The 24,968-nt window shown below is 41.5% G+C and overlaps 1 protein-coding gene across 2 annotated transcripts; it reads left to right on the top strand.

Annotated features, from left to right (window-relative positions):
- Positions 1-2,448: 2,448 nt before the first annotated feature.
- On the top strand, positions 2,449-20,769 carry LOC145456877 (phosphoinositide 3-kinase regulatory subunit 4-like). 2 transcript variants are annotated; one of them, XM_080335011.1, is made up of 26 exons: positions 2,449-2,593; positions 3,236-3,442; positions 3,961-4,145; positions 4,352-4,549; positions 6,112-6,354; positions 7,006-7,138; positions 7,625-7,765; positions 7,837-7,982; positions 8,919-9,104; positions 9,920-10,076; positions 10,541-10,793; positions 11,318-11,469; positions 12,067-12,174; positions 12,229-12,356; positions 12,481-12,568; positions 12,627-12,801; positions 15,736-15,845; positions 15,906-16,025; positions 16,645-16,787; positions 17,474-17,703; positions 17,871-18,032; positions 18,231-18,390; positions 18,809-19,031; positions 19,680-19,768; positions 20,249-20,360; positions 20,529-20,769. In XM_080335011.1, the coding sequence occupies exons 2-26, from the start codon at positions 3,326-3,328 to the stop codon at positions 20,706-20,708; spliced, it is 3,939 nt and encodes a 1,312-aa protein (XP_080191137.1). In that variant the 5' UTR covers positions 2,449-2,593; positions 3,236-3,325; the 3' UTR covers positions 20,709-20,769. The 2 variants fall into 2 exon arrangements, with proteins under 2 accessions (XP_080191137.1, XP_080191138.1); XM_080335012.1 differs by having other exon boundaries at positions 2,450-2,593; positions 15,909-16,025.
- The last annotated feature ends 4,199 nt before the right edge of the window (positions 20,770-24,968 follow it).

Genomic DNA, 24,968 nt, shown 5'->3' with positions numbered 1-24,968 from the left:
TGTGCATAAGCAACCGATGAAAAAAACGAATAGACTACACGGAAAGCGGATGAAAAAGAGCGACGAAAAGATTATCACTACATCCAAAAGATCAATATCGTACACTGTTTCATCGGGCATTAGGCCTATGTTACATTGGAAGACTGTACTTGTTCGTTTTGACATCTTCTTTTCTGTTCACTAGGCTACATCGCATTGTCTTATATCCCATTGTACATTTCGCGTCTTTAGCAGTTAAAAATAATAGATCCTCCGCGGCAATTATGGCCAAAAACTGCGCTATCCCTGGATGTACCTATGTGAACATTCCGCGTAGTGATCAATCTCGTAAGAGGTCCTTATTCACGGTACGAAGACCAGAGCTGTTAAGGAATGAAGCGGCCCAGAAGCAGCACGCAGCAATGGCCAGCCTCCTTTCCATCAGGGACCCCTCAAAAGGAGATCGTATCAAGACGTTGCTCCATTAAGGAGACGTAAGTAAAGCAGCTGTCTCAACTTCAACAGAATTAACAGTGTAATTTATAATAGAGCCGCAATCTGCGAAAATCATTTTGAGGAGAGCGACATCATTCAGCTCAAAACCACAAAGCAACTCAAAGTGGGAGCTCTGCCTAAGCTAAATTTGCCTGAAAGATGTAGCACAATCATAAAGGTATGCAGGGTATCTCTCACTCAGATCAAGAAACCAATGCACCAAACGATTCCAATTGATATATTTATTCATATAAAAAGAAAGGAAGATACCTTTTCCAAGAAAAGAGTTGCCAGAGACAGTGAGGCACAAAAATATTCCAGATTTGGTACAATATACCATACTCGATTCCCTGCTATTGATACCAGACATTCTTGCAGTGGAAACTTTTTCCTCAGCTTGGTGAACAAGTGCATCAACAATCTTCACGAGCAAAGATGCAGCAAGAAGCTGATGCTGCAGTCCAAGAAGTTTGCTTGCCTGCTGGCAAATGTTGGAGTAGTATTGATAAATACCATCAGTACCAACGTCACAGAACACAGCATTCAAGCGTTTGACAAGTGGAACAATAAGATTTAAATCCAATTCCTCAAATCGTGGTCCACGCCTGGAAATAGAATGACAATTACGGCAAGCAATCTTCAAAATGTCCATTATTCGGTCGATGTCAATTTGCTCAGTTGCTCAGTTGCTCAGCTTATGCACTTTTCCGTGCTTCTTGAGTTCCCTTACGGTGGGAAATATGGCTTCACAGACGTAAAAACTTATTCCACTCCACTCATCCAATCCTTCAAAGCATTGGGAAATTTCCTCCTCGGTGATGGATTCCCAATCCTCCCACAATGATTCTTCGGCCATAACTTTTACGAAAAAGTATCGGTTATAAAGGAATCAAAATTTCTGTGAAAGCATAATACTCAGAATTTTATTTCCGTTTTGCTAATCAAATAACAATTACCACACCGGAACAGTACATGAAGATAGCTCGCTAATTCTATAGTATCACAGCAATGTCCTACAATAGTACGGTAAGTGACTTATATTTTCTCGTCGGCAAGTTAAAATACATACAGATTCTGCTGAATGACGCCTTCCAGAAGGACCATGATATGGCATACCCAATTCGCCTGCAACGAATTGCCGTTTCATTTTCATCGCCTGCCCTATTATTGTTATCCTCTATAATCATATAATACGCCACTATAATAGCTATTATATCATAAATCATCGCTGGTATTCACCGACCGTGCGCATTGTGCAGCGATTATATACCGGTATATTCATCGCTTCGTACGGCAACAAACGCAAGACCGTCACGCGAGTATCCAAGATATTCACTAATCAGGCCAAACATATTAAGACGTCCAATTAGTCACAGAGTCCGTTATAAGTATTCAACCTCCAATACTCCGACTCATTCCCATCGATAAGCATGCATTAAACCAACCAAACACTCAACTTTCCACCGTCTGAATTCAATGTGGGATTATTAATGGTACACGTAACAATGGGTAGCTCCCTCCGCAAAGCGGAGCGTGACCTATCTAAAGGGAGTTGAAAATATTATTGCGCGCAGTGTAAATAGAGTAGTTCAACTTATATAGATATTTCGGTATATCAATGCACTAATACCGGTATAATATCTCATATTTATAGTATTATGGGCAAAAATACCATAAATATCCATTTTTACAAGATAATTGCTGAAAAACCACGCAAACAAAATATGTCGCGGATGAATATTAATTAGGCATTTAAATCAGTCGTCACTCCATCCTACAGTCTCTATAATTCCACGTTTACATTCTATTATGAAATCCTGCTCCTGCTCCTACTCCGGTCTTGAACCGGATCCTGACCACCTCTGGTATCCACCAGGCGTACATTGATTATGATCGGTGCCTGACACTTGGTGGCACCAACAAAAACCAATACAAAACTGCTGAAGAACCCCAAGCCAAACCAATGGAGTCAGCTGGTCGCTGTTTATGTATGTATGTATGTATATAGATTACTAACCTACGGCAGGATAGCAGTCTAGTTTATGTCGGACTCGCACACCGTACGCTACTATCTGCAGCAGTGATTGCCAACTCAGGTGCGATCGAGCCCGCTGGTTCGGTGAGTAACAAAGAAAAGCAGTGGAGTACCGTATGCCGTAAAAATAATGTCAATGTCAGAATGTGGCATTATTATCAATTCGAAATAATTCAATCCTAAAATCGTCTCCTAATGGCAACTGGTCAACTTCTTCCATACGCAATGCTACTACCGAACAATATAACGGCAGTGTCACGGTCTCATTGTTTCACAGCACTGCAAAGTGCATTTGTTCTGAACAACACTTTAGATGTCAATTTTATCGGGTCGTTCCAGCCCCCGACTAGATTACAAATTTACATTGGAATCAGTGTGAAAGATAGCTCAAATGGAGACCGATTTCATTCGTTTCCTTTGTGGCTATCCTGATATATATAAGATTACTGAAACATGTGCAATGTGCATTATATTTTCCATCTCTTTATATGATTAAATGAATGCATGTAGGGAATTTGGTAGAGGTGAATCAACTGATGGCAGTGTGGCATGATGTGGAATCTCTTCAAAAGACTGATGGTGCATAATTATATGAATCCACTGTCGTTAATCATACCGTTGTACATTATTAATAAATTTTATGTGGGCTATCATGTTTATGTGCAATCAGTCGTAACGCTTATTCGAGGTCGAGCTGTGACTTATAATTCTGTAAAATATCAACAGGTTCATTTTGTTTATCGTACCCTCTGTAAAATCAGTACAGTAACAACATCACTTCATGTATTGTGAGTTGCACTGATCCAAACGACGACGATGGGTAACAATCTGTCTGCCACGGCTCCTTCACAAATCTTGAGTGTTGACAGCTATCTCGGTGATGCTACAGATTATCAATTTGTGAAAAGTCTCGGGAGCACCCGTTTCATGAAGGTAACTCATTGGTTCTTAGATGTAGTGATGACATAATAATGGTTCTTAAAATAAAGAATGTTCATGTTTCATGTTTCCAGTGACTGAATTATTACTACAGATTTTGTGCCTATTGTTTAATCACCCTGTAATCTTTACTTCTTGGATAATACTATGTGATACTGGGTTAAGCCAGATTTTTGTGCAATTCTGACACTTGATTGAATCCTTAAAAACCCCAAGTCCTAGGCCTATTTACTGGAAATCAAATTTTACGTTATGATTGCGAATCTGATTCACCTGCCCTGGTTATAACATCACCATCACCTGCTTGTTCTCAGCACAGCATTTGTCTCTTCATTGCCCCATTAGTCACCATCATCAGTCAAACCGGCGCACAATGGTAACATAGAAATTATTGTTTTATGTACGATACGTAAATGTTTGAAAGTTCCTGCCACAAGAAAGAGCTAAGAGCCATAGTTCAGGCGAGTGTATTGGCACGTGTTCCGAATTTGCAAATTGCAATATCTGTTCAGGTGGCTCGAGTCAAACACGAAGAAGGATATGCCGTCGTGAAGGTGTTTGCTGTGCGAGATCCCAGTCTGAGCCTTTCCTCTTATAAGACGGAAGTCGAAAAGATACGTTCAAAATTGAAGCACGCTTCCAACTGTCTGCCATTTCAAACCATCATGTTAACGGACAAAGCTGCTTTATTATTCAGGTGCAGTTTGATGCTTTGATATCAAACCAATTTGTCTGATAATTTTTGTCACATGAACTGGATCTTGAGTTCAGGCGTATCATTGCAAATTGCAATGCTAAATCTAATACCTTTTCTGTTATATAGTCTAATTACTCTAATATGTAATGACTATGCTTTGGCCTTCAGAGACTAGGGTGGATTGGGAAATATCATTTTTGTTTCAGACAATATGTTAAACATAATCTGTACGACCGCATCAGCACCAGACCCTTCTATAACTCAATAGAACGCAAATGGGTGGCGTTTCAACTTCTGTGCGCGTTGAATCAGATGGCCAAACTCGAAATATGCCACGGAGACATCAAAAGTGAAAATATTATGATCACATCGTGGAACTGGCTGTTACTTACTGATTTTGCCAGGTGAGATTTGAATTTCTATTTATTATTCTTGCATTGCATGTAGCTATATTTGAATAGACTGGATAGTGTGGTATGGTGTGGGTAAATCGTATGGTTGAGGAATACCATACTTCATTCATACTCATTTGACTGTGCATATTATGGGTATTGAACAAGAGAGGTTTCATTCAAGAGTACTGTATTCACGAAAATATCCGACCTTTATTGATTCTTCAAAAATATCTGTAGAACTCAACTCACTGCTATAAAGTGCCGTCATTACTGCTACGCAGCCGTCATAAATGAAGCGAGATTGGCGACTGTTACAGATTCAGTTGCCACTAGCGGTTAGGTAGAAACAGCCAGGGTTGCCATACCACCCATAGTTGTAAGATTTGTCTTTATTTTGATTGGTGATGTCCTATATACTACGTCGTCCTCAGTTTATGATATTTTCAATGGTCGCCACAGGTCAGATGACTAGGACTTGGCAAAAGTGATGACTAGGGCGTTTTATTTTTTGACATGTCAAAATTTGTCAAAATTTTGTCAAAATAGTAGCGTTAGGTCAAAATTTGTCAAAATTGTTCATATAGTCAAAATTTTTTTGACGTCTGCATTTCTTTTGTATCGTGGATTTTGCACTTTCGGTGAACGTATCATGTGATATTTTACAGCTTGTGGCCTACTTTATAGGCCTACCATTGTAAACGGCTAATTGTCTGCTCATTGTGAATCATAAACGGTCAAATAAAACAAATAGGTAGACATGGCGTTATGGTCATTTGGTCAACGTACCGCAATATCCTAACTGAAGAAAGACTTCTTGGGCATTGCATCATTCTTGTATTAAGAAGCGCATGATGAAAAATTGTGATTTAGACAACATTGTCAGAATGAAGCAACACGGCGTGTCACCAGTAGTGTACTCACAACTTGAGTGTTGTCAGCCAACAACTGCTGCTGTTGAACGTCCTTGGCAAGCATCTTAGTAAGGACATGCACTTTCTACCCAAGAATGTAGGAAGGCATCTCTCGTTGTACTATGGTACTAAATTTTTTAATTATTTCTACCATAATACGTATTGTAACCAAGCTGGAATTCTTCATAGGGCCAGATTTCGTTAAAATATTGGTTTTTCATGTAAAAAGTTGTCTGTTTGACTGTTTCTAAGCCAGAAACGTTTTTTCAGGCCAAACTACTTCGTTAGGACAGCCAGTTCCAACCAGAAATGACGATAAGTGGTACAATTTTAACATTATGTGGGAAAACACCTAATTTGCATACGTTAGGACAAAATTTGATCAAAATTCATTCCAAATTGATTTTTTAGGTCAAAATTTTCCTTTTTTTGGTAAAAAAAACCCACCCTAGTGATGACCATTTTTTCTCATCGTTTTTGGCTGTTTTTGAACCATGCCAATGGCAACCCTATTTGCAGCAATTTTGTATTGTAAAATGGTATACTAACGGTATCAAATGTTACTGTAATGCACGGGACAGGATTATCAAATGCTTTTTCAATGGCGATACGCTGCAAAGTATAACGAAGACCTTAGAACCGATTCAATTGCATCCGCAGCTACAAGCCCATACAGGTGCCTGACGACAACCCGGCCGATTTCAACTATTTCTTCGACACGTCTCGAAGACGGATTTGCTATATCGCTCCGGAGCGATTCCTGGATTCGAACATAGAAATGATCGACGCTTCCGAGACTACGCTGCTTCCCTCTATGGACATTTTTTCTGCTGGCTGCGTCATTGCCGAACTCTTCACGGACGGGACTCCACCTTTTGATTTTTCGCAACTTCTCGCATTTAGGTAAGATAAGATACAAAGCTTGGGTGACGCCTGTAGGCAAGTGAGAATTTTGCGTTGCGGATGATAGCTCGGTGGTTACACCGCTGCTTTGGAAGTCCATGGCTTGTCTCGTAGAACCCAGGCCAGAGGTGATCAAAGTAATAATCGTTGATGCCCAAGTAGAAGTCGGAAATTTCTGCTCTAGTACAACTTTAAGTAGCCATTTTCTAGTGAGTAAAAAGTAAAAAGTAGTATTGTAGGCTTAGTTATACCTGAATAACCAAACAATTACTTGTATTTTTCTAAATACAAAGTTGTGGAAGCGAGTAGTTATCCTGAAACTTTTAGAAGTAGACGAATATCATTACCACTTGATGTAGTGCAAGTAGAATTGTGCAGTACTTCATTAGACTACAGACTACCTCTCGCCCAGTGACGAGCAAAACCAGCACGGGTCCGAGCCCAGGTGAATGGGCAGGGTGAAACTTATACCGAATCATGATGTGGACGACTCGGCGCGACCAACGGTATGGTGTGGCAACCCCACACCGCTACACATTACTCTATTGTTTTGGTTTGTTTTTGAAGATTTTGAAATGGTCGCTATTAGACTAGGGTAGGCTTTGGAAGACTAAATTCCAACACTGTGGCAAATTTTTTTCGTTCTCCCAGAGAAGGAAAGTATTATCCGTCGTCGTGTTTGTCGAAGATCGACGATCCTGATATCAAGTCGCTAATCGAGCATATGATCCAGAGGCAGCCGAATAAACGCTACACCGCCGAGCAATATCTCAGCAAATGGAAGGTGAGCGTCTCAATCGTTCTGTTTAATTTTGTTAGTAATATGAAAAAAATTTCACTCAACCCCATGTCAGTGTGTTTTTCTTTATATGTTGCCCCCGTGAGTAGTGAGGAGCAATGCCAGTTGTTGTTGTTGCTGCTGACAATATTTGAATAGCATCATAGTCTGCAGGCTATTGGCAGGACTACTGTCACATGATTGGTTGCTGGTAGCAACGATTCACGGGTCAGCAAGCTACCCTGTTCTGCGCGTGCGCTTATAGTTCTAATATCTAATCTCGAAATTTCTCATTTTCAGTCTTCGTAGTAGATAATCACTGCCCAGTGCTCATTTCATTGCATTATAAGTGGTTGTTGTTTGTAGCAGATGGGTTTGATCGTATTTAGAAAGTAGTCTATGTCTACCTCGAGTTGTTAAACGTATAAAAAGGACTGGTATCTGCAGAAAGAGAATACGCCAGTTATCTAGTAATTGTTGATTTCACTTCAGGGAAAAGCGTTTCCAATCGAGTTTTACACGCATCTGAAAAAGTATTTGGGCCGATTTTGCGAACCACCGCTTCTGTCGGCCGATCAAACCATCAACTTGCTTCATGCTGATTTACCAGCCACCGTGCGTGGCCTCCCAGATGTATGCGCTTTGTTTGCCGCAATTGCTACGATCCGCGACGGTAACACGACTTGCGCGTTTTTATTATGCAGTGGGAGACTCCGGAATCGTTGATAATGGTGGCGGCAATCGCGTTGTCCTGTCTCCGGAGACTTCGGTATTGTTTTTGCAAGCTGAGAGCGATCGAGATCGTGACGGAGCTCGCAAAGCATTTGACTTCGCACGACATTTTGGAACGGTGGGTGAAACCGAAGCTGTCTCGTTTGAAGTGCAGTGTATGGGTACTGCACTGGATAGGTTCCGTGAATGCGTCTATTTCAACTCGAATATCAGTCGAAATAGCATTTTGCATTGTCATAGGCACTTCGAGACTGCTCAAGAGGTGGTCAGTGATGAAGTACTTCTGGTTTACTGGGGTACTCAAAGTGAATTTTGTCTTGTGATGTAAGACTTCCTACATTTCTACTTCACTGTTTCATTTTTCAGTATTCTTCTGTAATTCGTAATCTGTAGGCCGATTCTGTGGCTGTGGCTACCAATCTGCATAACAAAACAACTTTTACTTATGACAAGATAGCGTAATGGTGAAGCGTCCGGCTTCTTGATTGGTAGGTCGTGGGTTCGATCCCCGGCCGGGTCAGACCAAAGAAATGATTAGTAACACTGGTATCCATGACTTCCCTGCTTGGCGCTCATGCATTACTGGGATAGCATGGGAGGGTGGTGCATGACTTGGAAAGCCGTAAAGGCTATATCTGCACTTCCTTGTCCAGCGGCATATGCACATCATGCACTCATGGTATGCATATGCATATGCACAGATCGTGTGTATGTGTATCATGAGTCGGTGTATATGCCGCAAAAAACATCAAGGACAAAAAGAGACTACGTCCTTTCCTTTACTCAACATAAAGTACAGAATGTAAATTTTGTTATAGATGCAGTAAAATAGTAAAGGATAGTTCAAGATTAGAATCGTAGCGACTCTATTAAAAGTGGAGCCTCATAATCTCTTATAGACGTTTGACAGAATTTGGAACATTTTCGCTGTTTTCCACCTAATACCACTTCGACTTGAATCGTTCTGCATTTCGAACCCTTGTCGATATAAGTGTGGGAGTCCTCACTTGCTCTGCGTTCTTTTGCAATAATTTACGGACGCGTTCTCTTGCAGTATAATCCCATATCTCATGGAGATGGTGCGGGACAAGATGCCGAGAGTGAGGGCAAGCGCGTTCCAAGCCCTGTCCGGATGCGCGACGTTCGTGAAGGCTGTGCCGCCGAGTGAAGTCAACATATTTCCGGAATTTATTTTCCCTGGATCAGCTCATCTCACTCGTGATAACGCCGTTTTCGTAAGGTGATAATTTTGGATGACAGCAGCGACCCTACCAATATTTTTCTGTTGCCGAGTTTTTACATCATTTTTACATCCTTTTTACATCCTTTTTACACTCGCTTCTCAGTCGAGTATAAAGTCTCAAGCCTCATTATCACTTCGTAACAGTGAGAGGATTCCAAATGCGAAAATGTTAGCCGAAATACGGCAAATTGGTTGCTACTCTACAGAAGTTTCGTTGTCGTGAACATAGTTGGCCGTCTTGTGCATGTAATGAAGGATAGCTACTACCTCATATCGATTTTTCAAGGCTCGAAGTTAGTAGGATGGTTTTATTGGCTTACCAATCAGGCCGATAAATATCGTCAAGCTCCAGCTGTGTTGTAACTGCTGAAAGCAATATGTTTGTAATACCGTTGGGTCGTTTGGGATCCACGAATCCCACGATTGTTTAGTTATTTCATTACATCATTGTTTCATTTTTCTCGGTGTGAATTGTTTTCAATATCGTTTTGATTGATTGCTGTACCACTAGAAATTTCAATCAACGAAATAACATTGAAAAGCGGTTCGATACGACTCAATTCTTCAGTGTCTGCCTCGAAATATCTGTTATTTGATTTTGCCTATCATTAATCTTTTTATATCACGATATAATAATACGTTGCCATCACTTTTTGCGTGCGACTTATGGGACGGTACCTACCTTCTACTGATTTTACTGCATTGATTTGCATTGCCTACCGGATTGCGGCCGTTGTCGTATGTCGTGTAGTTATTAACCGCCGATAGATTTTTATGTTCATTGCGAGAGTGCTTTCCTTGTCGTTTGGCAGACAAACTTTTGCTTCCCACATTGCACTTCTGGCCGAGACGGCGTTAAAGTTCCTCAACGCCTCCAACTTCGACAACAGCAACCCTGAAGCGACCGGGAAAGACACTCTCACCCAAGGATATGACGTTCAACTCGAAAGTATTCACGACACTATGCAGGTTGGTGTAGGGAAGTGAGAGAAAATTGTGCATGCCGGTGATGTCATATTTTGTGATACGATTGTTGATATAAAATATTCTTTCCAATTCTCTGCTAGTTGCTGACGATTACCCGCGACGAGTGTTAACTGGAAGTATTCGGGTTCATTTCAATATGAATATACTATACAATTGTATATTGAAGTTCTATACCTCCAAGAAGCTATTCAGAAGAATTTATTAGAATTTAAAAATGAAAAATATAAGTTCAACTTGATATATTCACGATACTATGCAGGTCGATGCTTATGGTAGCGAAAACGAGAGAAAATTTTGCAGAGAAATTTATGGGAATCAAAATAGAAATTGTAGAATTAACACTAATGAAAAATCAAGTTGAAAAATCCAAATCCAAAATCCAAAATTGTCACAGGATAATACAAATCCTGTCGAGTTAGTGACTAGACAATGTCTTTCTCCTTTAGGAAACAGTGCAAGCGCTCTTCAGCGATCCGGACAGCACGGTGCGTCAGTGCCTGTTACGGAACTCCGTGGAGAAACTGTGCACGTTTTTCGGACGTTCCAAGTGCAACGACGTTATTTTGAGTCACATGATCACGTTTCTGAATGACAAGCACGACTGGCAGCTGAGGTCGGCCTTTTTCGATTCGTTGGTTTGGGTTTCGTCATACGTCGGGTGGCAGAGCAGCGTGTTGCTGAAGCCGTTACTTGAACAAGGTGGGTTGTTGTTGTGACTTGCAGGTGAGATAGAATACACAACTAAACAAGATACTTGAATCCTCATACATGAATAGCTTAAACAACATATATAATACAAGAACGTGCTTACAGTACTGGTTACTAGATTGGCTTTATAGGTGGTGAGAAGGCTTTGCTATGCCTCCTTGTGTTCCTATACCCTATCCTGGTAACAGGCCCAACATTTTTCAAGACTTTTGATTCATTTATTATTGAATACCTGATTTGTACAATATTGAAGAAAGTCTTCAAAATTACGTTCATAATGGTGTTTAATACCGCAATGACTTTTCGTGTTCCTCTTATCGGCATGATAAAGGGAAGAAAATGGCGAATTATGATGGAATTCTCGATAAGAGGCACGCGAAAAGCCATTATCATTGTAAAGCATGCCAATTTTCACGCAATTCATGAAAAACGATTATAAACTAAAAAATTCAATGTCTGTTTCAATAAAATAGCCATATCCCACGTAATGCTCTGACAGTGTGTCTGCATTGCAGGTTTGAATGATAGCGAGGAATACGTTATCTGCAAGACGCTGGATACCCTGGCGTCGTTAACGACTGCCGGGTTGCTGTCTAAACATCTGGCACTGAAGTTGCTGGACGAAGCAATACCTCTTCTTCAACATCCTTGCAAGTGGATACGATTTGTGAGTGCGTTAGGCAACGTTGATTTCTATATTAGTCATTGCAATCGAAAACACGACTGTTATTGTGAGATAGGACAAAGGTGATCGAAAAGGTTTCCCTCGTAAAAGTGACTCGAACAATCTCAAACACTACTCGCTATTCATAAAATCCAAATTTTGAAAGGCATTGCTTCAAAAACGGGAGAAGCGGAAGTGGAACTACCATCCAACACCTTGAATGCATGAACAAACGGTGCAAGCAGAAAAAATCCATTTCGGTACCGGCCGCCTCCGCTTATAGAATAGATCTATCAGTAGTACGAAAGAGATGCATCAATATTGTAATAATAAATTCGAAAATTAATGTTTCACTAAATATGAGCTTGAATTGTGGTATACGTCACTTGGTTAATTCAGCACTTTGGAACTCATCACAATCTGTGTATGTATTAATTTATTCGGGTTCCGGTCTAACTTAGGGTCAAGTTAGGGTTAGGATTAAGGGTCGCCAAGTGCTGAATTCACTTGTAAGCTAGAAGACATTGTTGTAGCGACTGGGCTGTAGAAAATAATTGTTCAGTAATCATTTATATTGATGACCGTATTCTATATTTTTAGAACACAATCGGCTTCATTTCAGCGAGCTCTAAAAAGCTTTCCCTCATCGACTTGCACTGTCACGTGTTGCCCAAGTTGAAAAGCTATCTCATGACTCCTATAATACAGGTGCGTAGCTCGTGTGTTTTACTCGACTCGCGTGCAATATTGCGCTTTTAACAGCCTACCGATAAATGCGTGCTGTTGTCCGCGACGAAATGTGCTGTGAAACGGCGGTTGTACGAGATTATCCTGTCGTCGCCTCATATCGAAGGTTTGATAAATGTGTTGGAGCAGCGAAAGATTCAAAGGTAGGTATTCGAAGGTTAATTGCACAAGTCAACAATAAGGACTGATCTTTTAAAGAATTAATAACAATGTAGTTTTAGGACTGTAATGCAACACTATAATGTAGATTGTATCCTTTTCGTTCAGAGACTCGAACGGCACCAGCGAATCCATCTACGATTCTTCATCGCCAGACAGCTCTCTGACTCAGACGCTACAAAAACTTGAATCTCACGTAATGGAAGGCGCGTTTTATTAACGGCAGCCATATATTTTATGCTGTCTCGTTTCAGGGAATGGACGGCGAAGAAGAGGAAAAAATATTGAACCTTCGAGACTTCCTAAAGCGTCAAAGCCGGCATCGCTCCACTGTCGCCGGTATCACCGCCGCTAACGTCGACGGGGTGCATTCGAAGATAACGCAGTTCGGGCATATCGATGTTGGCATGGTCGTGAAGCCGTCTGGAGGTTTGTAAGCTATTCTGATTTCAGTGACGGGGTCTTTTGGAGAATCGCAATTAGTCGTAACTTGGGCAGAACTGTTAAACTGAATTTGTGTCTGTGGGTGTGTATTAGGGTTGGGACTTCGTTATCAAATTTGAATTCCCGGGATCGGGATTTCCCGGGATTTTCGCTTCTCAATCCCAGGATTTTCCGGGATTAGCAAAATAGTAAAATACACATACATACAAGCTACATAAACAACATTTATTCCTTGTAATATTGACTCAAAACATGCGACCATCAAGAGCAGTGATTCCCAACCGCGGCTTCAAGGTAGCGTTCTTGCGGCTCTGAGAGACCTCTAAAATTGACGACAGTTGTTGCTCGTTACTATAAATAGGTATAGGCAATTTCTGTATATGAATGCTGAAGTTAGGGGTATTCGTTATGTCTAAAGCCGTCCAAGGCCGCTTCTGAGAACAGAGAAACAGAATTCTTGCAGACTAGCGTCAAACGCACGGATGAATACCCGTCAGACAACGATATATCTTGAGTTCTGCTGCTAGTAGATCTTTATATATCGTCTTTCTGAAGAGTAAATTTTGACACAATCTGACTAACATCAAAATAACGGCTCATAGTCGAGTATAAATTGCAATAAGTCCAATATTATTCTGCGAATAATCCCCCGCAAGATTGTGTATCAAGTGCGGTAATGTATGAAGACTGAAGAGCTATCACATAACAACAAAATAGTATGTTGTGGTAATGATATGAATTTTCAATTTATTTTAATGTCTAGCAATTGCCAATCTGCGTCTACCAATGCTAAAATAACAGATATACAATCTATAGAAGTCTATGAGCATGTGCATGCTTTTGAGTTTGCTAGATGGTGAGATTTAAAGGTAGGTTATTAGCTACTTTTAAAATTTTCGTTATAAGGATATAGTCTACTCGAGTGTTTTAATGCGACGCCCTACGTATACTCTGAAGTTTGAAATGCGGCTCCGACATTCAAAATGGTTAGGAACCACTGATCAAGACTATCGTCGCTTGGACGGTTTCGTAATTTGTTGGCGAAATATCCTTAAAATATGGGTGGGGGCGCCAGACGTAGACCATTTTCGAAAAGGAGCGCTGCAGGGACGTAAGGTTACGAAACAATGTTTTGTACAATCTGTCGAGTTTGTGACACTGCTTTATTACCAAAAAATGACATATGACGCAACGTAAGCCTTGGTAGATGCGGTTCACAAATCCCGGGATTTCATTGGGGTTAATCCCGGGATCGGGATTTCCCGGGGTCCCAACGCTAGTGTGTATGCCTTGAATTTTGAATCGATGTCTATCTGTAGCGCGAGAAAGCACCTGTTAAAAAGCAGGGAAATTTATCATAGACATGCTTTGTGATCGGGGATGCCTTATTGTGTTTGGGGTGAATATCTTGACAATACAGAGCATGGAATTCACATAGGAAAAAGTAGAAAAAAGGAGTTTAATTTCATTCCTTCTGTGTATGAGATGAGGCTATTCCAACAAAACCCAATTTTGAGGAATCAGGAGTTCGCAAGAGAATATTTGTGGTGCCCGCTTTGAAGTGATAGCTTAAAATGGCGTGATGCTCTTGAATTGAGTTTGTACTTTAGCCTGGTCTGGTACGTTTGAGCTAAGCTCACCACATGGATTAAGAAAGGGCCAAAATCACTAAAATATGCATACGTCGTCTTTCCGCATGAATATTTTGACGAAATGTATTCCATCATTTGAGAATTTTTATTAGCGCCGCGTGAGTTGCCTTCAGTTGTGATGTGTTGCCTCCAGTGTTGGGATGACTCGAGTCATGACTTGACTTGAGTCAGACTCGAGTCAACTTTTTCGCATGACTTGACTTGACTCGAGTCACTTTGCAAAAATGACTTGACTTGACTTGACTCGGCGCTTCAGAAATGTCGATTGACTCGTGACTCGGAGCAAAATTTACGAGTCAATTTCAAGTCATCAATAAGTAAATGATGTCGACTAAATCACTGTATCATTAGTGTATTCGGATAAGTCACGACTCGCGATACGCCAGTGACACTCGTGAGAGCAACCAGTCTTTCACTTATTGTACGTTCCACTTCCACTGGTCCTCCATTGCTACATCACAAATAAATTGGCCGCAAATGAAATGATCACAGCTACGTTGCTGTGGTAGTAGTACATTAATCTAATGGTTATGTGTCTTAGATGGCGCAGTGTTTACATTGCGCAGTGCATCATTTAAATCGAAAGAATATAGTTTATGCGTTTATATTCTCACGGTTGTGTAGATGGCTAGTGTATTCTATCATATCAATCCGTTTAAACTTTTCGAGGCTTCGCATTTGGTCCTCTATTTTTTGCTGATAATAACAGACCGTAGCATGTATAACTATACAGTTACTCACGTATTGTATCAGCAGTTCTACGTGTGCGTGTGCGATAAAACGCCTTTGTGCATGTATATTTAACTTTATATTCGTTATTTGATTCGAGATAAAGGCTAATTGATCTGTCTTTCACACAGCTTTTAATATTGTTATGACCTTGAATCAGCACTCATACTTCGAAAATTCAATTTGACTTGAATTGTGACTTGACTCGTGACTTGACTCGACTTGACTCGAGTCACCTCCAAAAATCGAGTGACTTGACTCGAGTCACCTTCGAAAATCGATTGACTTGACTTGAGTCAAAATCTGCAATGACTCGAGATGACTCGTGACTCGAAGGTAGTGACTTGATCCCAACACTGGTTGCCTCAGACCAATTTTTCTTCTAAAGTCTCATCATCACCATTATATATTCCTAATGAGATGCTGGTACCGTGGTATTACCTGAAAACGGCATCACGTTGTAACTCATGTCTGGCCCACATGTCAAGAAGACAGCACACCCCCGGTTTAAATGGTGATGAATTTTGTTTGCCTTCAGAGAGTCTACTGCGCAGACACGCAGATTTAGTCAAGAACTCGACAGACAGCTTGCCGAAGCAGTCTAAGAAAACGCCGGCTCGTAACAAAAACCAGGAAGGTTTTGTGCAGGTTTGTCGTTTAGCTTATCGTGCGCTCGTAAGGACGCTGGCAATTTCCGGATTGTTTCAGCAGAACGAGGAGTGGAGGAGCATGTTTGGCAATGGGGATCTCCCGGCCAACGTTTCCGAAAAGAAGAAAAATGAGACGAAAAGTCGCAACTTGGCCGACGCCCCGATCACTATGTCTCAAGTTTGTTGATTCGAGTGTGTCCGCTCTCGGACTTGTGGCACATTTATGTTGCTTTTCTCTCTCATTCTTTTTCCACTGTTTTTTTTTGGCACTATTTTTTTCTCTCTATCTTGAGTGATGCTTGCACTAATGTTATTTTAGCATATACGCTTCTTGCCAGTATTAAACGGTTGGTTGATTTGATGGTTTAATAGCTCTTTTTTGTCCACTTTCCGTCGACAATCTGGTGGTCAAAATGGTCAAAAAGCCAGATGTAAGAATTGGTGTCGGCTATATTTTCTATTTCTTTTTACTTGTGGGGCTTTCTCGTATTTCATTGTGTCAACTGTGAAAATCCGGATATGACACGGTGACACCTGTTCGGCAATTTAATGAATCCAAAGATCTAAATCCAAATCCAAACAATGATAATGTCGAAATGACCGGATTTGAACCCGGAACTCATTTAAATGCTAGTTTCAGGGACTGGATGACTGCGAAAGTCTAATTTGTATTGAAAGAATACAGCCGGAGCTGGCATTCGTGCCATCTTCGCCGTCTAATCCGAATCCGATTCACAACCAATTTTTGGTTTTCGAGCTCGCCTTACAGTTCTTTCATTATTTACGCTACTTCACAGCTCGAGGGCGTGACGACTCCACAGATAAAGCAAGCGAAAGCCAAGATGCCGCCTATGCAGCTGAAGTACACCAACTGTAAGCTTAATCTGCGCGACCTGGTGCATCGGCAGCGGGATCTGCACGAGGCAGATGTGAAACGGAGGTAAGCCGCGTTGCCGGAGTTCGTATGAGGACAAGATAACAAGACGATGGTCTCCCCATGTCCAGAGGTGTTCAGGGCTGTCAGTTCTAGTGCTCGAGTAGAAATTTTTCATGTTATTTCTACTGCTACTTGAGTACCAACGATGACTACTTTGATGTACTCTGGTTATTTCTGCAGAATGCTCACCGTTGAATATAGAAGGCATTCAAATCAGGGCTTTGGAGCAGTCGTAAATATTAAACTGCTCCAGCTCTGGAGCTCCATTTTTATCATAAATTAGCCCCACCGTTGGTTCGGAACTCATTGATGCCACTGCTCTGGATCCAACGTCAAAAGTATAGTTTCAAGGATGAACACCAGCGCTATCAGTTGCAGCTACGAACGCGTGGCTGCTCGTCTGTTTCTTTTGTATGTAGGTGGGATGAAAATGAAGATTCTCTCGCTCTCTCTGTTCTTAAATTCCAAGCAACGTGGTTAGTGGCGTCAACAATTACTAATTTGTTAAGGGTTGCTTATACATTATGTGAATTCAGCCAATAAGTGGCATAGAACCTTATGAAAAACATCGGTGCCTGAACTATTTTTCAGACAGTTGTATCCAGTTCTGTTGAAAATTCCTTGCTCTACCTTCAAAGCCTTGATTCTGATTTGAATTCGAGGCGTCATTAAATTATCGCAATTTTCAGAGCGTTGGAAGAGGACAGGCACGAAACGGCGTCCGAAGTTTGGAGGCCGCGCGGAATCCTCGTCGGCCACATGCTCGAGCATCGCGGCTCGGTCAACCGTATCGCGGTATCACCCTCCAGCGAGCACTTTGCCACCGTATCTTCCGACACCACGTTGAAGCTCTGGGACTGCGAGAAGTTGTCCGGCAAGGGCGTGATAAATCAGTCGAAATGCACCTGGGACAAATCGGGTGTGTGCTAGTTTTTCCGAAATCGCTCGTTACCATAAATGAGCGGATGTAGTCTTCATAATTGTGTGTTTGTTATTGATTGATATGGTTGACGAATAAAAATTGTCTCGCTCGCACCTCTGGACTCGGTATGTGAAGTTTTGACATCATCGTTATTATTTTCGCAGGGCAAAAACTGTTGTGCTGCGCCTTTAACGGGGACGAGCAAGTCGTTTGTGCTGGCGCAAAAGGCGACGTTCACTGCGTCAACATATTGACGATGACGGACATTTTTTCTGGCGACCGCAACGCTGGTAGTTCCGTCATGGATATCACGCCCTTTTATCGCAGTAAGCTCGATTTTATGTACGGATGTCTACTTTTATTATTTTATTACTTTTATTCAATTTCTTTCAATTTCTTGAACATATTTGTGCCGTTAAAGTAACGTAAACCTGGAAAGGAATGATTTGCTCAATTGCGGAATTTGGAGATTTTGCTAACTAGAAAGCAGTCTATTTTATAATGTGTTTCGCGCGATATTTCAGGTTCCCTGGTGTCTTACATTACCGCGCACGGAGACATCAACATCCTTGACCTTCGCGATAACAAGCCGGTCTGCACCCTCTCTCACAATCTGCACAACGGCTTGATGACATGTTTGGTCGTGGACCCGAAGCAGCACTGGCTATGCGTCGCCACGGACAAGTTTGTCGAATTAGAAGTTTTTTTTACATCTGAGAATTGATATAAACGGCAATATGGGACTTGCCTGTAGGAAATGTTGGCATACATTTCGCTTTGTGCTGGCTAGGCTTTAACACAAGCAGAGATGATTACCAGCAAGTACCTAAGTATTTAAACTTTTTTCAAGTACTAAATCTTTGTGACGCATCTCTTAATCCCAAGTAGCCATTTCTGATTGACTACAAAAAGTATGCGACACCTCAAATATATCTACTTATAGAAAGTACTTACTCAAGCACTTTCGAGACATCTCAATTTGTGCACATCGATATTTCTATATGTAATTAAGTTTAAATTTGAAGTATCATTACATCCAATACTACTCAAGCACCAGTTGTGAGCGAATATTTTTTATTCCGACGTTACATCTTGTGCTTAGGGGCAAGCACATCTGCTGGGACCTGCGATTCCGCCTGCCCGTGACGCAAGTCCAGCATCAGCACCTTGCTGCCGTGCGCCGGATGGCCATTCATCCCCTGCGGCCGTCGTCCATCATATCTGCCGTTTCCAGCAACAACGAGGTCAACGTCTGGGACCTGGAGACCTCGTCTTGCACGACGACCCTATGGGCCAGCACCGTTCCCGTTATGCTGCCGCGGCAGGTGAATATGTGATTTGGAATCAAACCACTTTGTGTGATGTGGTCTCAAATAGAAGACCATAGCGCGAAAAACATTTTGGCAGCAGCTATTTTCCTCAGAAAGCAACGGTATTCAAACCAATTTTTAAGAAAGGTACCATTTCACTCTGGCTATCTCCACTGTATTGAGGTCACACATCATCTCTTCTTAACCCTTGCGCGGAATTTCTGGCATGCATTTCTTCACTGTTGTTCCACTATTTCCTCACTCGACGCGATCAGGTCAGAGACGTAATTTTAGATAGGTATCAGCCGATATGATGAAGGAACTGTCTTAGACACCACATCGGTTTAGTTGAGTAGTTTCACAAAGAAGCAATGGCATATGTGTGACATCTATGCTACAGAGATAGCTAGAGTGAATGGCATTTTTGAACTTATTTAGTTGCATTTTGAACATGGAGACTTTCTTAGGCAGGGTGCTGCTAAAATGTTTTTCACACCTTCCACTTAAATTTGACACCAAGTCATATTTAGAGCACAGTGTCCCTTCGACCCTCATTGGATTGTAGTCTTGGTGCTGGGACAAATGGTAATTCCAAACGTTTTACCTTGAACTGACAATGTTAGCTGGCCTGTTCTCTTTGTGAACAAATTATTTGTTTTGTAGCGAACGCAAGATTCTGTCAACGGACTCCTTGTAACCCGTCAATCAAACGACATTAACATTATCACAGCGGGGACCGATTCTGCAATCAGGTAAAATTGTAACATATGCGTGAAGGGGGCTAGTACAATTTCTGTCATTTTTACTTTTCCCCAAGAAGCATCGAATTCGTCTGTTAGTGTTCTTTTGTCGGCAAAATAGAAAAAATAGTTGATACGGGGCTTTATCGTTTTCATGAGTTGAATTGTTTTAATCGAATGAATAGTTTTGGAATTCCACTTTCTTGTACTGCTATCACCTTGGCTTCAGAGATGGGTATAGAAAATAGGTTCTTCAATGCCGGAAGCTAATGACGTGAATATAACATGAACCCTCATCCCTAGTTACTGTTTCACTTAGTTTTTTATTTAGACTTGGGACGTTTTGGTTATCATTGGAGTAATGGACCGAACATAGTATGAACCATCATCCCTAGTTACTGTTTGACTTGGTTTTTACTCAGACTTGAGAAGTTTTGGTTATTATTGGAGTATTTCACATAGCCCTATTCTGTGCTCCTGATTCTCATACAGGTTGTGGGACATTCGTGACCCGCCCAATTCCAAGATTCTCTCCAGCCGGCCCATGGCTGGCGGCGGCGTTGTTTACGAAGTGAAAAGAGTGGAGGGTGCTGATGTGATTCAGGTTTGGCAATCGATTACTTTCCACTCTTCTATGAGTAATATCTTAGAATTCTCTGATATCTTCTACCAGCTGGGTGTGATTTCTCTGAGTGATTCAAAAGAGATTGAAACTAAAAAACAATGATATCAGTGATTGCCTTATTTTATATAGATCTGAGATATTTTCCAGGAGCACGCTGCTAAGAAGAAGGGTGCTTCCGGCCCGTCCGTGGAAGGTGCCCAGGAGACCAGGTCCGGCTCTATCGAAACGTGCCATCACAACATCATCACGGACATAGCGACTTTCAAGGTGTCTCAAAATCTGTTGGTAACCGCTTCGACTTCGGGCGTCGTTAAACTCTGGAAATGATATGTATTTGTTACACGAGATTGCTTCTTCTTTGATGTGCAATAAATTTGTGATGAAGTTCTGGCGTTTTCGACTCATTTTTTTCGTGAAGCGCTTGGCCGTGGTGAAATCCACTGCCATATACAATACACTGGCAAACATGGTTCTATTATTGCCAGTAGCAAGCTTTGAATCGCCCAGAAAAATACGTGATTATTGACGTATACATGAAATCGAGCGAAAGAGATCAGGGAAGACCGTCGGAAGGATGACAGCCAAAAGATAAGATTCACAAACTTGACAGGGATTAATGTTAGTGAGATACCGTAATTGATCGTTTCAACATCCTCATCTATTTATCACGTCACACTATCTCTTGTGTTTACCCATTTACATAATAATGTGTGGTGAGAAGATGGAAATAAAAATACCTACGACTAGGTGTCGAATATCGCATAGTTTTAAGCAGATATAACTATTTGATGCCAGAGAGCGTGGTGACACATGGTCAAAATTGGTCATGCCACCAGTGTTGGGATGACTCGAGTCATGACTTGACTCGAGTCAACTTTTTCGCATGACTTGACTTGACTCGAGTCACTTTGTTAAAATGACTTGACTCGGCGTATCAGAAATGTGGATTGACTCGTGACTCGGAGCAAAATTCACGAGTCAATTTCAAGTCATCAAGTAATCGGTGTCGATAAAAATCACTATATCTTGCAGATGTTCGGATTGTTCGCGAAACGCTTGTGTAACCATTGAAAGCGACCAATCATTCACTGACCGTGCGTTTCACTCAGCCTCGATTGTTCTCACAAATAAATTGACCGCAAACGAAGTGATAGAAGCTTACAGTATACGTTGTCGTAACTCAAGCAGTAAAGTAATAGAATAGCAAAATGTCTGTTTCTGTTATCTGTTCTTACCATAACCAAACCTCTTGTTTTATTGAAATTCAAGTCGAATATAGTTTATGTAGTCCTCAACCATTGTCGCCGGCTCCAATAGTATCATATCTATTTGTAACTGGGTAGGCTACAATGTATTGCATCATTATCATTCCGATTCTCTCTTCTCTATTTTGGCTGGTAACTCTAAACTGAGACTATGCAATTACGTAGTTTACCAGTTCTACGCATATGTGACCGATACAGCGCCTTCTTGCGTTTATATTTAACTCTATATTCGTTCATCAGTTCAGAATCAATGACCACTCGAACTGTATTTCAGACAGCTAGCAAATTGCAATGACGTATTCATGCCTCATATACACTTCGAAAGGGCAACTTGACTTGAAATGTGACTTGACTCGTGACTTGACTTGACTTGACTTGACTTGACTCGAGTCACCTCCAAAAATCGAGTGACTTGACTTGACTCGAGTCACCTTTGAAAATCGATTGACTTGACTTGACTCGAGTCAAAATGTGCAATGACTCGAACTGACTCGTGACTCGAAGGTAGTGACTTGATCCCAACACTGCATGTCACACTATGGTGACACAACCATCCAACAACCGAAGTTTCGCCACCATCGCTACACTAGGTTTACCTTTACCATATCTTGGAAATCTGAAGAGGACACTTTTTCAAAATTTTCATACAATACTGGAGTAAAACCCTGGAAAGATGGTAAATTTTCCCGACTTTGTGGCCGGTTGACTAAAAAAAGGCCATCTTTCCGGCTCAGATCTCGATCAAATTACCGGCTTTCTGTATATAGTGTAGGGCTCTGGCCCCTTCTCTCTCATATCTGTATATCACGTGACTTATATCTATCTTCTCGCTACCACGTGACTTACCATTTATCAGCTCGTGCATTTCAATTACAAAGGAGACTCATCTGCGATATCCTACTGTATATTCCATACATATTCGACCAATATATCTATCTGAGGCAATACTGTCGTTGCATTCACGTTGAAGTTGTCAGATCAAGGACTAACGCAGGGACGTGCGTCTACTACGAAAAGAGCTAAGTATATCTACCCAGCCACACGTTACGTGGGACTCAGGTTACAACTCTAGCAGGTTATCAGACGACACACCTTCCCATAATAGGCTTCTCTAAAAAAAGTCAAAACTATAAAAGGTCATTTTTTTCTGGCTCAAGTCCCGAAAAACCGTTACTTGGCCGCTGATATCCTATGTCTCAGTCCAATTTCCACGTACATTTAACCAAAAATATCAAAAAAGAGGACAAATTCTCAAAGTAGAGGACATTTAGGCGTCCTCCGAGGACACTTTCAAATAAGTCAAAAAAGAGGACAAATCCTGTTAAAAGAGAACGTATGGTAACCCCACACTACACCCGTTGATCAAGATATCTGAAGCGCGACAATCAAGTGAAATTATTGATGATGATTGATCAATGATCATGCGTTAGTTCGCGTTAGGGATGGTGTGAAGGTGAACCTCTGATAGGTTCAGGTTCGTGTGAACGCGAACCATTTTGAAAGGTTCTGTGTGAAGTGTGAACGCGAACGTGAACCTCATGAAGTCACGTGACATCATGTTGCTGATTCCAACCCTACATTTCAGCGACAACTCGGGTCACATTATGCCTCAATGCTGAAGTACATACTGACTTTTTGACAGTCGCCAAAAGTAGGCTACCAACTGGAGCAATCAAATGATATAATGATCCCACAAAATCAATATCCCGTCCCTTTGCCAACAATTTCGACGAGTAGGCCTACTTGCCAGGAATATATCCCTGGTCTGAGTATTGCTACATTGATATTAAAGCAGATAGTGTAAACGGGTTTCTATACTTTCTGCCGATATTATCCCATTAGCAAATTATACAGGGAGTAGCCAACACCCCCAGTGTTGCCAATTTAGCGATTTTCGCGCTAGATCTAGCGATTTTTCATCCGGTTTAGCGCCAAAAAATATGGATCTAGCGCCTAGCGATAAATCTAGCGATTTTTGAAAAAGTATTTAGCGATTATTTAGCGCTTTTTTACCGAAAATAACCACTAAAGATCAGTTCTGGCTGACGACTGGACTCCGATGATATATAATTATAGATTACTACCTACCGATAGATAGTAGTAGATACGCAACTCCTGGCGGTTACGCATGGGAAAACAAAGACAATGTCCCAGTTACTTCGGTTCCATGCTCGGCCGACGGTCGGCCGAAAGGCCATGACGCATGCGTTGTACATGTCGGCCGTGTTTCCATGACCAGGCGTATCCGACCGTGACTTGGCCGAACTAGGCGAGCGAAGCGATCGCAATGAAGTTTTTGGCTTACTTTATGTAATAATTTCATAATAATCACAAGATTGCGATAAAATGACTCGGTAGGAATGAGCCGAGATGACTTGTAGCGACCATTCAGTCAAACAACACGCTTTGACCTTGAACACGTAGGCCTAAATCCATCCATCATGTAAAATGGTTTTGATGAACCAATTGCTTAAAACTAACAGAAGATAAAATAAAATGGAAAAAAGATGAAAATTGGTGGCATATCTTAGCATGTGGGGGATATAGATATGGGATATCGTGGTCTAATAATTTCGAGCGCAGAATAGAAACTTGTCCAGTAGTCTACCGGTACTACTGTTTCGTCGTCATGATTCAGACATGAACTTCCAGTGTCATGTTGATGATCTGCTTACAAGGGGAATGTGAATAAGTTCAGCTAGTTTGTGATCAAACGGTATAGTTTGTTTTGTACCCATGCTCCAGAACACAAACCCTCGAATTGTGGTAGCAGCGTATGTGATCATGTCGCGAAGATTTCGGTAGCCTAGGGGTAATTCGTAGCAGTACCGGTACTACTAAATTCCATTGCTATCATAATTAAATAACGGGTTTTTCAAGGCGTCCAAGATCCGTCCGGAGTGCAGCCATAGTTAATTTGATACGAAAAGTGTATTGGAAGTAGCGAATACCAATTCGCCAATCCAAGACACAGCGCAAGCATGGCCGAAGGGCTAAGCCGATGGATTCACTCGATGGCCGACGAGTCGGCCGACGTGGGTGTGCAATCTGTGCATGCGCAACAAAATTCTCTCGTTCGTCGGCCGAATCTCTCGAAAATAGGCCCATCGGCCGTGCATGGAAACGCAGTAAGTGAGACCTATACTTTCCATGATCGGGTCTGCTCACCATCAGCTGGCGAAATGGCTTATTGACATTTTGGAACCGGTTCGGGAATTGTACGGCACGGAATGTGTTCGCGATTCGTTCACGTTCGCTGGTGAAATACGAAACCTGGATTTGCCGAATCCAGACGTGTTTCTGAGCTCATTTGATATCTCTA

Source organism: Botryllus schlosseri, chromosome 15, assembly GCF_051294905.1.
Source record: "Botryllus schlosseri isolate E-star chromosome 15, Bs_hap1, whole genome shotgun sequence".
Taxonomy (NCBI): Eukaryota; Metazoa; Chordata; class Ascidiacea; order Stolidobranchia; family Styelidae; genus Botryllus; species Botryllus schlosseri.
Note: the sequence above shows the minus strand (reverse complement) of the source record. Positions and strands in the feature narration are given on the sequence as shown.